The sequence below is a fragment of the Malaclemys terrapin genome, chromosome 7 (genome assembly GCF_027887155.1).
Source record: "Malaclemys terrapin pileata isolate rMalTer1 chromosome 7, rMalTer1.hap1, whole genome shotgun sequence".
NCBI classification, from domain to species: Eukaryota; Metazoa; Chordata; order Testudines; family Emydidae; genus Malaclemys; species Malaclemys terrapin.
This window is the reverse complement of record NC_071511.1, coordinates 22,353,028-22,369,487: the sequence shown is the minus strand read 5'-3', so window position 1 is coordinate 22,369,487 and position 16,460 is coordinate 22,353,028. Positions and strand designations below refer to the sequence as shown.

At 45.2% G+C, this 16,460-nt stretch overlaps 1 protein-coding gene across 5 annotated transcripts in view; it reads left to right on the top strand.

Annotated features, from left to right (window-relative positions):
- The window catches only part of CHCHD6 (coiled-coil-helix-coiled-coil-helix domain containing 6), a 174,114-nt gene that overhangs the window by 103,144 nt on the left and 54,510 nt on the right, over nt 1–16,460 (top strand). For 3 of the 5 annotated variants that reach the window (XM_054035560.1, XM_054035558.1, XM_054035559.1), the window contains one exon: nt 15,725–15,832. The exons of the other annotated variants lie outside the window; for them this stretch is intronic. In XM_054035560.1, the coding sequence (XP_053891535.1) occupies nt 15,725–15,832 (108 nt within the window). The remainder of the gene's footprint in view (nt 1–15,724; nt 15,833–16,460) is intronic. 5 annotated transcript variants of the gene reach the window in all.

The window sequence follows — 16,460 nt, the reverse complement described above, 5'->3', positions numbered from 1 at the left end:
TATAGGCTGTGTGTCAAACCTGTTTTTAGGATAGCCGTCGGTTGGATTCCCTTGAGGTTTATTTGACTACCCCTGTTCTTTGCAAGATGAAGACCTGCAGCATATGTTACCATCTGGTAATGCAGCCATTCCTCGAAATGGTAAACAGTTGAGATCAGTACAAAAGATAATGATTTCCTGAGATTTAGCAAGAATGTTCTAGGGTCTTAGAGGTCCCTTCCCCTTCTCTTTGTGCCCCTAAGAGCAGCCAGTCTCAGATTTCCTACTTGCCCTTTCTTGTAATATTTTCTGTTAGAAGAGTAAGCAGACTTTGGCCACTATAAATAGAGATACTTTCTTTGGGTTCACTGAGGGTACATCTACACTACCGGGGGGAGTCGATTTAAGATGCGCAAATTCAGCTACGTGAATAGCGTAGCTGAATTCGACGTATGGCAGCCGACTTACCCCCGCTGTGAGGATGGTGGCAAAATCGACTTCTGCGGCTTTCTGTCGACGGCGCTTACTCCCACCTCCGCTGGTGGAGTAAGAACGTCGATTCGGGGATCGATTGTCGTGTCCCGACGGGACACGATAAATCGATCCCCGAGAGGTCGATTTCTACCCGCCGATTCAGGCGGGTAGTGTAGACCTAGCCTTAGATGGCAGCAACCGCCACCTCCCACCTCCCCCCGACCAGATCTCTCCTTTGGCTCCAGTGTGGTATCTGTTTTGAAGTTTACATTGTTGTCTTGAAAAAATAGCTTGGGAACCATGCTCTGGAAGCCTTGATTATTGGGAAAGGGTACGCTATGCAGGGCTGGTAAATGTGAGGGGGGAAAAGAGTTCCTCATATCATCTACCTCTTTTGAATGGTTTCAGAGTGGTAGCCATGTTAGTCTGCATGAGCAAAAACAATGAGGAGTCCTTGTGGCACTTTAGAGACTAATAAATTTATTTGGGCATAAGCTAGCCCACAAAAGCTTATGCCCAAATAAATTTGTTAGTCTCTAAGGTGCCACAAGGACTCTCTTTTGAATGGAGATTCTTAGAGCAGGGGTTCTCACAATAAATTTTTGGTGGCCTTTAAGTGCGGCCACCAACTCTTGCTCGTGGCAGCTATGACAATTTTTCTTAAAATACTTACTTGACTTTAGGAAACACAAATAAATATGCACATATACATGTCTAAATCATTATAATTTATTTATGTAGGGTTTTTTTGGTAGACTCAATAATAAATATAATGTTCAGTTCTCTATTCTTTACCGGAATTCTTTAAACAGAATAGAAACACAAATAAGGTGCTTTGCACATTCTTGTCTTTTGTTGTTGTTTTTGGTTTTGGTTGCCTTTTTGAAAAAAGCCTTGTTAGCTAGTAAAGCTCTGGATGGGGAGGTGGGTAGGGAGACAATTGGGGCCAGGGGCAATGGGGGGTGAGGTGAGCCCAGAGTCCGGAGCCGGAGGAGGCTGCGGGGGCCAGAGACAAAGGCGGGGCGGGGGGGGAGGTGAGCCCAGAGCTGGCACCCGCCGCTGCTTGGCTGGGGTCCAGGGTCAGAGCCCAAAGTCCCACGACTGGAACCTGCCACCCCAGGGTTGATGCTCGAAGCCCGAGCCTCACACCCCTGGGAAGGTGGGGAACTCACTGGCTGTCTGCTCCTCCAGCATTTGTGGCTCCGGAGGGGGAGGGCCCAACCCCTTCTGGTGGCCCTGGGGGAGAGGCACTGCTTTGCACTCCCCCCACCCCCACTGCCCAGGTGGCTGTGGCTGCAAGAAAAGCTCCTGGGGCCACATGTGGCTGCCTTTGAGAAACTCTGTAGAGAATCACAAGCAATCTTGCCCTACATTGGGGTGGGCAAACTTTTTGGCCCGAGGGCCACATCTGGATGGGGAAATTGCATGCAGGGCCATGAACGTAGGGCTGGGGCAGAGGATGTGGGCTCTGGCCCGGTGCTGCTTACCTGGAGCAGCTCCGGGGTGGCAGTGGCACGCAACGGGACTAAGGCAGGCTCCCTGCCTGCCCTGGCCCCGTCCCATGCTCTGCCTTGCCATGCCGCGCCGCTTCTGGAAGCAACCAGCACCACGTCCCTGTGGCCCCTGGGATGGTGGGGGTAGAGGGCTCTGCGTGCTGCCCTCACCTGCAGGTACCTTCCCCAAAGCTCCCATTGACTGAGGTTCCCCGTTCCCAGCCAATGGGAGCTGTGGGCGGTGGTGCCTGCAGGCGAGGGTAGCACGCGGAGCCCTCTGCTTCCCATTTCCCCAGAGGCCACAGGGACATGGTGCCGGCCGCTTCCGGGAGCAGCATGGGGCCCGTGACACCATGGGGTAGTTTGCCCACCCCTGCCCTAAGCTCTGTGTTGGAATACACCATCTAGGGATTGATGGTGCCACATGTTAATCATACTGACCGCCTGGCTTCTCCCTGCCAGCTCACCATCTTTGTGTGTGTGTGTGTGTGTGTGTGTGTGTGTGTTGCAGTAGTGCTCAGAGGCCCCATTCAGGATTGGGGTCTCATTGTACTAAGTGCTGTACAAAAATATATGAACACACAATTCCTGCCCAAATTTGCTTACATTCCTAAAACTAGAACAGAGTTATGTCTTGGATGGAATGAGAGAAAGTTCCTTTGGGGGTATATGTATCAGTATTCTGAACTTACTGGGTAGGACTAAACATTTGTTTATGCTACAAGGTTCCTTTAGCAGGCATTGTTTGTTGAGTACTGATGAATGCAGGATGCCACCCCCATCCGAACTCAGTGAGCAACAAACCAACTGAAGGAGAAGACTAGTCATGCTGTTTAGTCTTGAAGCACTAGACCATCTGTAATTCTGAAAGTAGTTTACCAAGGTGAATAAATTTGATTATCCCCATTATATAGATAGAGAAACTCAGACACAAACAAGGTCACACAGATTCTGCTAGGGATGAAACTCAGGTCTGCCAACTCCCAGCCCCATGCACAGTGCAATTGACCACCACTGCTCCTGTAGAACAAGAAGAAATGGGAAGTGGGGTAGTTCTTCCCTCTGCAGGATGCTCTGTCTCTATTCCATAATCTCTCTCTCAGCCCATAACACACCAATCCCATCAGTCATGGTGGATTACTGGATTTACCTTCTCTACCTTGCGTGTGCACACACCTAATCAGACTCCGTTGTCCTGCATTTTGTCACCTTTTATCAAGTACCACATTTGAGTTTGTATTTTAGTATACTGAGGGGTGGGGAATGAAAATGGGATTTCCCCTACAGTGAGTAAATTCTACTTTGCAGAGGCCATACTGCAGCAAAAGTCAAAGAAGCACAAATCAGGGAGACTGCTTCTGTGGCATTTATAGGCATCTGAGTATCCCTCTCTTTCACCCTCCAGCCCTTTTAAACAGCTGCAGCTTTGAACAAGTATCCAAGTGCACTACTGTTTTCTTTCTCTTAGTATTTATACGGCTCTTCACGTATTCAGAGTGCTGTACAGATCTTAACTAACGTGCCTGTGAGGCAGGTGGGTAAGCCTTATTATCCCCATCTTGCAGGAGGGCAAATAAAGAAATGAAGTGCTTTGCCCCAGGCCACATAGTCAGCAAGAGAAGCACCAGCTATTGGCCACTACTGAAGGCAGGCTACGGTATGTGATGCACTAGTGGTCTGATCTTGTGTGACAGTCTTTGTTCCTAACCACATTACCTGAACCTAGACTCCACCTTCCTGTGAAGTATCTCAAGAAATTGCACGGCCATCCTCCCTGCATTCTGCTCGCTGTCCTGTCCTGGGTTCTATCCAGTTTGCATCTCTCTTCCAAAAAGAACCTCCTAGCAACAGGAAGCCAGTGAACAGACCTGGGAAAATGGGCAGTTCTTTCAGCACCTTCAGTAACATGCCCTTGTTGTTTGTGTGCTATGACGACTTGGAGCACTGCCATGGACACGCTGTCTGTCTGATTTTATTATAATTGCTGCATTATTATTTTGCCCTTTGTTAACCAGTGGAATTAAAGTCTGGAGACTCAGAACTTTTCCTCCCTCCTTCTGTGTTTAGCAAACTCTGCACATCAGTAACCACCCACAAAAGAAGCAGCATGTACATAAAAGACCAGTGCTCCCCACCCTTCACTTTGCTTCACATCCTTTTCTCAGTGCTCAGAGAGCCATGACTCAGACTGGGTTTAGAGAAGACAACTTGTTAATCCCCTCCCTGCTACAGAGAATAAAATGGCATTTCATTCCAAGCTGTATTAATGCGCTCGCTCCTGGGATAAAGCAGGCGTCCCAAAAGGCAGTGGCCAAATTTTTTTTCTTTTGCGTTGTCTTTGTCTTCTTTTGAGTGTTACATTTAGATTAGCTTCTGAGGATTAAATGTTATTACAGCCCCTGAATCTGTTAAGGGGGGGAAAAAAATCAGTGAAGAGGTTACGGCTTAGTGCAGGCACTCAAGATTTATCCTCAAAGTGCTGTTTTTTTAATTTCATTTATTTTCTTTTGTTGAGTTTGACCTTATCTTATTTTTGTTATTCTTTGCTTCCAAATTTAAAAAAATATCAGCATGGTTGGGTGTGGGCATATGGCATTCTTTAAAAGGTAAAGCTGCAGAGTGGGGTAGGGGGATTAGGAAGTTGTTAAGAGATAAAATTGTGCTGGAGCTGAATAATTTCCCTCTGAGATTGTCTTATGGTCTGTTGAACTCTCTCTGAAGCTGCTTACCAAGAGCCCTATTGCTTAGCTCGCTACACTGAGAGGACTGAATATGCCATGCACAGTTATCAATGAGAATTTAAAGAATGCTCCTATCTTGTCATCCTGATAGAGATCAGCTTTGAAACCAAGGCAACTTTCCAATGGAAAGTCTGCCATCAAGATTTACTCCACATGGGACCTCATATCTAAGAGTTCATTTAATGATTCTAGGATCTTTAAACTTAATGGACATGAGTATTTAAGGTGATTATGTTAGAGAAACTGACAAGTGGTAAGTATCCTCCTGGGCTTTGTATGGAAAGGAGAACTGCACAGACTTGGCACAGACATGGGGTAAAAAGCTTCTGGACAGACGGAGAGCTTGGAACAGCAAATTATTCCGAGTTCAATCTCCTGAAAATGAGGATCTTATTAAATTTCATAACAGACTTTATAGCAGCAATAGGCCTTCACTGAAAGTGGCAATCATGAGCAAATCCCCGAGGAACTACCAGCTTTTTTTGACTGTTTTTTTTAGAGTTTGGGAAGGTTCAAAAGATCATGCTTCGTGCTACTTTGTTGGCTCATGAAATCTTAATCTGATATGGGACAATTTTTAACTAGCCCCATATATTTCTACTTTGAGGGGACTGCACACAGGGGTAGAATTCTGAAGCAGACGTAAAGTGGAAAATACTGAAGCACAAGAGGAAGAGGCAGGGACATTACGGGCTTCAAGCAAAATGGCTGTGGGATTTCTCCTATTATTAGATTAATAGATTCATGCATGGTTGAATTAGGGGCCTAAGCAATAGGGAGATAGTAACTTTCAGGGCTACAACACCTGCTACCCCTTGGAGCTCATCTTCACTTCATGTTGAGGTAAGAGCAAGACTTACCCCACAGAAAAAGGGTCTGGCTCTTCCCCCTCCTAACGCTATTCATGCTGGTTGCTCCCAGCCCTGCCTTCAGTGATTCTGTTCCACATGCATTTCATATAAAGGGATTCCATCACAACCTGGCGTGCAATGCACTGACCCCTTGTGCCGCCAAACCTGGTCTGATTTGGGAAATTGACGTATTGCTGAAACTGGCCTTCAGGAATATGTTCCCCAAAGTGATATGTAAAATGGTACAAGTGCTAGAATAGATGGGACAGTACTGGCTTTAATGCCATTTCAGAAAGTGTGAGCGAGTCTTTATAGAAACAAGAGTTAATTCCTTTCTTAAATGGAGTTGAAGGTAGTTTGCCCCATTTACCCTAGCACTTATCCATTTTCAATACTGTTTCAGGAGGACCATTGTTAAACTGTTTCTAGCTGTACATTGGTTTCAGGGTCTTGTACTCAGACCATTTGTAAGTTTTCTGTTCTCGTGGTCCCTTCTGTCCTGGGAGGGTGGGGTATTATAATGAGGATTGCACTGGCTGTGATGGAACTGCATAAATGTTCTAGTTGGCTCACTGTACTCTTCCTGAGAGTGGTTCTTAAAGTCTTAAATACTTACTGCCACAGTGAAATGTTACCAGATAGAAGACATGACAGTTTGGATAAAGAGTGCTCTCTGCAATTCTTGGCATTCTAAGATGCTTGTGTCTAAACAAAAGCATATCCCTCCCGTGGCCCAGTTCATTTAATGATATCCCAGTTCTGTATTTACAATATTGCCTCTTGCGTTATTTGGGATGATGAGTGAAAACGAGTGTACAAAAACTGTACAGATTTGTCACTATTGCAAAACCAATGTGAAAATGACAGTTTCTCCTCACAAGTGCAGCAGTTGCTGTAGGTCAAAATCAAGGTGCAATGGTGTAGCTGTGGGGTGGGGGTGAGGGGTTGGGACTGGACTAGCAGGGGAAGAAATGACCGACTCTGTGGAATTCACTAGGGACTTTTTTGTTGCTATTGATTTCACATGGAAGGCACTCGTACTATGGTGATGAGTGGCAGAATAAAACCCTAAGATAGGTGAATAGTATAAAGTGCATTGACAGAGCTGATTCTGATTACTTCCAGCAGCAATAATATATACCCCACCCTTAAAACAAAACCATGGGTAACATAGTCTAAAACATGTTAAACAAAGCTAGCTGGCAGCTCAAATTTATGGCAAGACACAGACTTCTTCATCAAGAATAAAAGTGAAAATGGAACCAGAGCACTTACATGGTTGGTTTGGGGATTGTGCAGTGGGAAAAGCAACATGGCTGAAGCAAGAACATAACAGTTTCAGGATGTTTGAGACTCACCTGGATGTAGTTTTCCTACATGACTCCATACTAGTGACTTTTTAGGCCTTCTCCTCCCTCTCCCAGGGAAGGTGCCCTGCATATTGATTAGTGACCTCAGGTTGGCCAGCACTGGATGCTTGCAGCTGCCTTTCTGTGTGCTGGTGATGGTGATGGCCAGGGGTTGATATGAGGCTCAGGTCATCTGGAGAAGCCTTCCAAAAAATTGTGATGTCAGAAGCAATAATGCCTCAGAAACCACTTGTAACCAGTGAATTAATGACTTGTTTGCTAATTAGAAGCCCAAGGCAAAGCTGAGGCAACACTCCTAACAATCCGGTCATTAATTCACTAACAACTGATTTCAAGGGCAGTGTTGCTATTTTGAACAGTAATTCTATTCATGCTTCTGAATTATATGCTCTGTATGTGAGATACTTCTATTTATTATTGAATGTTAAATTCTCCTCATGGGGTGATAGGAAACAAGGGAACGTGATATTGGAGAGTATTGAGGGGAGAGATACTGATGTTCTGAAGGTCAGAGATTCTATATTCCAATATGTGCCCTGAATCTCTTCCTCCTGAGGAGATGATAGTCATGACATAGCTACACAAGCCTCCAACATAGTGAGTTGTCTCCCCAGAGATCAGTGTCCAAGCTGCCCTTCTTTTCCTTGTAGAGGGCGAGAGATAATTTTATAGCATCATACTCCAATGAGCACTTTATGGATGATCAAAGTTCTTCAGCTAAAATAGATTTTCATGTAAACCATAGTGCATCCAGTAGCTTTCTGCATAGAGTCCCATTAACATTGAAACCTCACAATCAGTAGACCCTCAGCCTAATTTTAGTATGCCTAGGCCTGCTGGAGTTTGGTTCACGCTTCTCATCCTCACCTTCTGCTTCTTCCCTGTGTCCTGAGGTTGATCCCTGGAGGTCTCTTTCCTGCATGATGGGACAGGTGCACACCCTGCTTTTCTGCCAAGCCCTCCAGGCCCATGTCTAATTCGGTAAAAATGAAGCACTTGGGAGACCTCCTTACTGACTCCGGAGTGGTCCATAGGGATACTTCTTCCTTGGAGAAAATTTTTCAGCAGTAAGCTGTCATCGACTGGAGCTGACTCGGTTTATCATTAATAGCTGAAGGCAGGCACCCTGAAGTTGGAGCTGGTCACGTTAACTTGCATGAGAGACTTTTGGTGCCAGTTTGAAAGCATATGGTTTCCTATGAATTGAAAAACATGTTCACTTAAATTGTTTTCTATTGGAATTTCTTGTGTTCTTTAAATACGTTGTTGAGATTGTGTTGCTTGCCAAGACCTGAGTTCAAGGGTTTGTGTTTCTCCTGCAACAGCAACATTTCCAGTGTTTAAAAGGGTGGGTGAATGGTGGTGGAGTCAGTAGTGAGTGAATCACACAACATAGTGTAAGCATGATGGGCTGTGGGGCTGAAGGCATCCCCTTATGCATGACATGTCATCCTGAAGCTTAGATTGCAGAAAGTGCGATGGGGTCTTTAAGCTGAAGTGTTTAGTTCCAGTGTCTCACCTGAATTCTAATTCGGATTACTTAATTCTGTCTGTGTAAATTTCACCTGCAGCTTCGGTTGGATACACTATATAGTGTATATAATGCATCTAGTGTGGCTGTTAGTTGTCATGTCCACCCCAGAAATGCCTGCATTTTGGTGGTGGGTAAAGTAAATACTATAGGAAGCTGCTAAAATACTTAGCACCTTTCATCCAGAAGGGCTGCAGTCGGAAAGTATGATGGAGGGGGTATCACTACAAGGAAAACATCTCTAGCTTTGTGAGAACATCATAAACTCCTCTCTTGCAGACCTCAGGTCTTGCAGGTACAGTAAATAAGGGTTGCTTTTGGAATTTTCAAATCTGTATAGATTAGCCATTTTCTCAGTAGGCAGTTACACCCTAGACGCTGTAGCACTGACCATCCAACATTTTGTGTTCTTAGAGCCAGTAATTCATGCTTTCAGTGAACTGCACATACTCCATTCCTGAGCTGAGGTCTTAACTGTTCTTAAGTGTTGTTGTTTATCTTATTTAAAAAAAATAAATCCCTGTTTGGGTCACCTGTAGGGGCTAAGTTTTGTTTCAGATGCAGTTACTGCTTGCTATATTGCTTTTCTGCCTTGTGGGAGCTCAGCCATCCTCCTTTTCTGATTCAGAGAGCTCCTTCCAGCAACAAGGTTCTGACTCATTCCTCTTTCGCTTCCAAAGGCCATTTTACTGCTAACTTTAGACTCTTCATCTTTGCTTGTCAACCTTAGTAGCTTGGCATCTTTGGATGAAATGGTGTGTGGTGTTTGCAGGCATGAGATCAAATTCTGTTAACTTCAGTATCTCCTGGCAAGGAAAAGAACAGGCTGTAATTTTCCTTTCCGCTTCAAAACTGGCAGAATTCCTCCAAAGTCAATATCCTACGTTCTTCACTAGTCAAGAATCTATGTCCAAATATACATTTGAATTGCCTGTGAAAAAGTATTTTCTATTATACCACACAACTTGCCATCTGCCATGCAAAATGCCAGTAGAGACGAATAGTTATCTAATTTGCAGGTTCAATGGGATGGGGCCACATCATCCTCCTTTTTGTGCAGTTTTGAGAGTATCGGCATTCAACAGATAACACAAGTAGCCACACTTGTAGAGATTATATTGGTCAGTCATTATATTGGTCATTGAAGTTACTTTGACTTTGTCTAGCAAAACAGCCTGAGATATAAATTGAAGCTTTCTAGGGGCACTCATCAGTGAAATGGAGAATGACTGCTTATGTTTAGTGAGGTTAAGAAAACAAGTTTGAGCACGGGAAGTAGTATGATATACGGTATTGGGCTAAGTACAGTATGGAAGTCGGGAACCGTCAGTTCTAGTCCCAGTTTTGTCCCTTGTGGTTTTGTGTTTTATATTCCTAAAAGCTTATATTTCAGGGCTTCAGCTGGTCACCTGCAGGAGTCAGAAAGGGTCATTCCCCTCCCCCCGCCCTCCAGCAATGTACTCTGGGTTTTCTTGATCTCCTTCGTCTGAAGCATCAGAGATGGCCATGGCTGGTGATGGGACACTGGATGGTGTGGGCCAGGGCTCTGAGGTGGCACCAAGCATTCTGTTTCTCACGTGCTGATTCAGCTGATTCTTGCTCACATGCTCAGGGTCTAACTGATCACCATATGTGGGGTAAGGAAGGAATTTCCCCCCAGGCCAGACTGGCAGTGACCTGGGAGGTTTTTCGCCTTCCTCTGCCATATTGGGGTATGGGTCACTTGCTGGGATTATCTGTATACCTCTCAGTGAGTTCCCTGCAATTGCAGGGGCCTTGGGTATTGGTGAACCTCAGTCTCTTCTGTTCTCTGCCTGTGGCACATAGTAGTTTAGTATCCTGTGGGCTGTAATACTCTGGTCTCATTTCAGTTGTTGGGCTTAGTATGTGGGTGGTGGTGTTGGCCTGTGATATACAGGGGTCAAATTAAATGATCGTTTCTGGCCTTGAACTCAGACTTTGGGCAAGTCAGTTAAACTGAAGCAACGAGGTTCATCATTTGTGAACTAGGAAGACTACCTGCCTTAAAGGGGTATTTGTGAAGTTTAATGTTGTTAAAGCTCTTTAGTACAGGGGTATGTATTATTATTATTATTATTATGTATTAAAAATAGCCGTGTAGACATTCGGGCTCGGACTGGAGCCTGGCTTAAAACCCCACAAGAGGGAAGGGTCTTGGAGCCTGGGCTCCAGCCTAAGCATTTACACTGCTATTTTTACCTCTGCAGTGTGAGCCTCCTAGTTCTAGCCCGAGTCAGTTGACCTGGGTTCGAAGACTCTCTATTGCTAGTCTTTTTTTTGCTGTGGAGACATTCCCTAAGTCCAAAACTCCTTTTGTCTTAGGTGGAGGCTTGTGATTAACTTATCCTTAGATATGTTAATTGAGGGATGCTCATCATTATCAAGAGGTCTGTAATTCATACATTCATGAGTACCTCTAGCAGTATGTCTGCACTGCAGTTAAAAACCCACGGCTGACCCATGCCAGCTGACTTGAGCTGTGGGACTGTTTAATTGCAGTGTAGATGCCTGGGCTCAATCGGTAGCCGGGGCTATAGGACCCTACAAGGTGGGAGGTCCCAGAGCTTGGGCTGTAGCCCGAGCCAGAACATCTACACTGCAATTAAACATACACGTGAGCCTGAGTCAGCTGGCACAGGCCTGCTGTGGGTGTCTGATTGTGGTGTAGACATACCCCGAGTTTAATAGTACAAGGTAGCAGAAGGAAAGCGGTATTTGGGAGGCCTATAACTCAGAAATCCGTTGTCTCACTAATGGTATCCTGTGTCCCCATGAGGCACATCAAATTTCAAAGCACTTTGAATAACTGCTCAGATTTTAGAGAGACAAGGTGGGTGAGGTAATATAGAGACAAGCTTTCGAGCTACACAGAGCTTGTCTCTTTCACCAATAAAAGATATTACCTCACCCACCTTGTGTCTCTAATCTCCTGGGACCAACATGTCTACAACAACATTGCAAATTTTAGAGAGGCGCTTACAAGAATCGAGTTTAAACCATAGAAAATGGTGGGCATGGAAACCCCTCTAGCTGTTTTTCTGGACTGGTGCATGTGCAATATAAGTGTACATTTTCTTCAAGTCAAATTCCCGAAACATTTAGGGGTACCATAGGCGCCGACACCATGGGTGCTCCAAAGCTGAAGTACCCATGGGGAAAAAATGGTGGGTGGAGATCACCCACTGGCAGCCAGCTCCCATCCCCCCCCAGCCCCTCCTGTCCGCTGGCGGCCCCATGGATCAGCGTCTCCCCCTCCCTCCCAGCACCTGCTGCAGATCAGCTGTTCCGCTGCAGGCAGGAGGTGCTGGGGGGAGGAGTGAGGACGAGACGGTCTCGGGTGAGGGGGTGAGAAGAAGAGGGGTGGGAGTGGGGACTTGGGGAAAGAGGTGGAGTGGGGGTGGGGCCTGGGGCAGAGCCGGGGGCGAGGGTTGAGTACCCCACGGCACATTAAAAGTCAGCGCCTCTGGTGGATACCATACACTAACTTGGGTAAAACTTGACAGATTGAGACCTTTTTGACCTGCATCACATCAATAGTTTGATCTCTAGAGCTGTGCAAAGTACCAAAAACCAAAACCTCACCTACAGTTTTTTTGTTTTGTTTGTTTTTTGTTTTTTTAAATGGCTATTTATGGGTTCTTATATGTCTGGAACCCCTGGCTCAAATAACTCCAAATTTTGGTCACTAAACACTATCCTGCACCCTCCTGAGGCACGCTAAATTTCAAAGAAACCAACTAAGAGTGTTGATTTTAGAGAACTTCGAAAGGTCCACCTTTAAACAGGTGGCACAATGCATCCTTAACAATAGTGGTACTCCCATGCCACTAAAATATAGCAATCGCTTCACCCACCACTGAAATGCAGCTGTCTCTGGGGTGGAATGCAGCAGCTGTTCAGTTGCAGTGCTGCACAACTGTTTATGATGACAGGAGGTAAAGCAGCATACTGTATCCAATGGAAACCGCAAAGGGAATTCCAGGAGGCAGAATTTAGTTACCTGAGCTGGAATTTATCCAGAACACTGAGGCTAATGGCGCTATCCTTATGAGAAGTCCCAGGGGTGGTTCTCTCTATTTTGGTCCACATTGTTCTCTTACTTGACATAAGATAGTATTTGTCATAGCAGATTGGGCTTTAGTTCTGCCCAGCGTAGTAACTAATTCACAGCAGTGTTCAATCCCGATGCTTTGGAGGAAGGTGAAACCAGATCAGTTGAAAAGTGTTCTTGAATACTTGAGGACGGGCAGGAGTGTTTTCTTCCTGACCATAGAGGTTATGCTCTTGAAATATATGATTTGAGTACCTCATCTTAGTATTTGTAATAGAATATTATTGGATCATGGAAGTCAGAGATGGAAGAGATCTATTAGATCATCCATTCAATAGTCCTGCTAAATCAGTCACCAAATGACTATCCCCTTTTTAATTCTAGCTATGTTATTGAACTGACCTGCTGGGGGAGGGAATTCCAAAGGAAGTAGTGAGGTCATGGGTTTGTAATATTGCAGTATCCTGTAGTCCTTCTCCTTGATCACCAGCTGACAGCTTCCCAGATAGTTTCCACAGCTATTTTCTCTGTGGTGGGGAGTTTGTTATTTATGAATTAAATGCTTCAGTTGTGTTTTAATTTTTGGCTGTAAATGCTAAGGATGCGATAATCAGAAAAGAAGAAACCTTTCTTTGTCCTGTTCGATGTATTCCTCCAGAGTTATTTTCCTGACATGTTAAAGAGACACTGTCTGTGACAGCCAAATACTATCAAAGGGAGAATGCAGTTTTCCAGCTCAGCTAGCCACTTATAGGTTTTTGTATATGTGTAATATCATACCACAACATCCACAGTACCTGACCATTGCACCAACATGCTCACTCTAAAATACCCACCGCAGGCCTCGTGATGCAAAAACATCCCACCATGTGATTCCCAGTTGCTGTAGATGTACTAGCACTTGCTCCCTCCAAGATAGCGCCCTAAAAATAGTAGTGTAGCCAAGGTAGCACAGGCAGCAGTGAGTAGTGGCATGGACAAGCTGTGCCAAGCATGTGTCCATAGAGTTCAGGCCGCTGCCATACTACCTCAGTTACATGCCTGTTTTTAGAACACCAGCTCGGGGAGAGCTAGCGCGAGTACGTCTACGCAAGCTAGGAGTCACAACCCCAGCTCATAGTGTAGACGTATCCTCTATTACAAGTCACTAGCGTATGTCAGTCCTGACCTGCAACACCCCGAGCTATCTATGCCCTGAGCCCCCATACAGCTCTATCAAAGCACCTCATTCCTGACAGGCCACACCACCTGATATCTCAGCCCTGGGCTTTTCCTGAGTAGATGCATGAAAATGTCTAGGTTTAGATTCCCACCCCATCTTCCCCACAAACTCCTTTGTAACTGCAGTATACAGTTCAGTCTGAATACAGTTCACCAGAGTGTAAAAGAGCAACCTGCTATGGCATCTTTTGACTACATCTGGGACCTCTGTAACAATCAACTAGGTTGCCTGGTGTATAGTAACCATGAGGCAATTGCTCTCCTGCACTGGCCTATGGGGCTGCTATGTCCTAAAATGATAGGGCTAGAAATTTACTTTGCTGGTGTATTTTTAGTTGCAGGACAAAATAGTGGCAAATACTGGTAGGGGTTAGGGATTTTTTTGAGAAGATTGGGTGGGGGAAGGCCACAGTTGTGGGATATACGGGTCTACTCTTTTTATTTAAACAACTGACTTCCAGAGTTGGGAACTCTGTCCCAGAAGGGTGGAGAACAGGGCCTGAACCAAAATCCTGCATCTGAAAGCTCATGAACTCAAGAAAAATTAGGTACCGACTCTATGACCCGGAGATGCGCATGTGATGGAAAGACGGAGGTTTATGTGGGCATGGACTGGGCTGGTCTCCCGACTCTGACTGACTAGGAGGAATGAGCATGTTCTCCATTAATCTTTAGAACAGAGTATCCTCCTGTCATTCTCTGTTACTGCAGTATTTACAGTCCTGTTTTCTCAGTGCAACTAACCCCAGGGGTGAGTTTAAGATTAAATGGCACTTGCCTCTACCAAAGTTTTGTGCAACAACCACCCTTGAGCTACCCCATGATGGACTCTTCTTTTAGTTAAACCTTCTGTCACCATGCAGATACTTAGGCTTTGTCTACACTGGAACTTGGTTGGCAAAACTTTGGTTGTTCAAGGGTGTTAAAAAAACACACACCCACAACGACAAAAGTTTTACCAACAAAAAGCACCGGTGTGAACAGCACTTTGTCAGCAGGAGCACTCTCCTGCCGACAAAGCTGTTGCTGCTCATTGGGGTTGGAATTTTTTTATCAGCGGAAGAGCTCTCTCCTGCCGACAAACAGAAGCTACACTGCGTGCTTTTTAGCGGCACAGCTGTAAAAGCTGCGTAGTGTAGACATAGCCTTAATGTCTTCCTCCCAGATGGAGAAGGCTCTCCTCCCCTCCACCTCCCAATCCTGAGTCCATGATCTTCCTCCTAAAGGGCAGCTTGCTACCAGCAATCAGCCGGGTACTTCTCTGTGGCCTGTTGCTCTGCCTTGTTCCTGTATCTGCCCCTGGGATCTTGCCTTAATCTATCCCTGTAATAGCTGGCTGTCTCAGTGTGTGTGTTGGGGAGGGGGAAGTGTTACTCTTTGATTAATTGACAAACATTCTGACAAACACTTTTTTACTAGCCCAGAATTGATGGTGGAAATTCTTTAGGAACCTTGCTTTAACCTCCCAGGCACTCTGCACTTCTTCATTGGGTTTATATTCACGCAGAGATGAATTTTCCAAGACAGATGAATGCAGCTGTTGGCTGGAGCAGCAGTTACCTGCCACTGCTGAACAGCCAAGAGAGGGTTAAAGAGAGAACCTCTTCTGAGCCACTAGATTGGTCCTGACTAAGATGAATGTCTAATTCACTCCCAGCGTCCTTACTGCTGCCAGTAATAAAAAGCTTGCTTCACATATTCACCCCACTGCAGACGTTTCTCTTAAATTAAATATCAGGAGGACATATAATAGCACGATTCCACGCCAAGCCAATATTATCAGATTGATGTCAGCAGTGATAATAGAAGAAGGATAAGTTGATGAGATTTCATTTATTAAATAAAGGGAATACATGGAAAGAGATAGGAATTGGTAACTCTCAGCGCGTCGAAATGCAGCAAGATCTCTCTGGCTCCATGCTTACCTCAAGGGATGGCAGAGAGAAAGATGCCCTTTGTTTCATTTAAGAAAACCTCTCCCTTCTTTTCCAGACAAAGACCTGATTTAGCTTACTCAGTGGGAGGGGGAGAGGAGGATCTGAAATCCTGGATTTCATGTGTACACAGCCTTCCTTCCTATTGGACAGCAGAGAAGCAAAGGTTTGTTTCCCCCCAGTTTGATGAGAGAGGCAAAACTAATGAGTTATTTTATTTCTAGTCTCAGCTGTTCCTCTTTCCACCTGTTGACTTACACGTTGCCCAGCACGCAGATTGGGGCATAGATTATGGACTTAGCCTTTCATATTGATATGCTTCATTTTTCTTCCTGGGGCATTGTTCAAGCCCCTAACCTTGCAACCCTGCCGCCTGTCCTTTCTCTCAGCCCCTGTAGATGAGTCCCATCTATCAGTTTCAGTAACACTGGTGGGAATTATAACTCAATATGTTAAACAGGGTCTAAGAGCCTAGCCTTCTCTGGAGCCAGCATAGTCTCTCTTTTTTTTTTTTTTTTTTTTTTTAAGAATACATTTTTTTCCTTTTTAAAAATAGTGAGCCTTAAACCTTTCCAAAGAAAGCCCCAGATGTGTCACTGCACAAGACCCCTTTTTGCTGAGCACCCTGTCTTACCAACAGCAGCCCAGTGGGGAGGCTAGAATGCCACCTTCCTCAGAGAAGTCTGAGCCTACTGGCTGTAGCTAACCAAGGGAGGGGAGGTACTTCAGAGGCCAAAATGGGATCTCACTCTCAGGAGATTATGGAGGTGTCTGAAGTATGACATTCTGCTGGA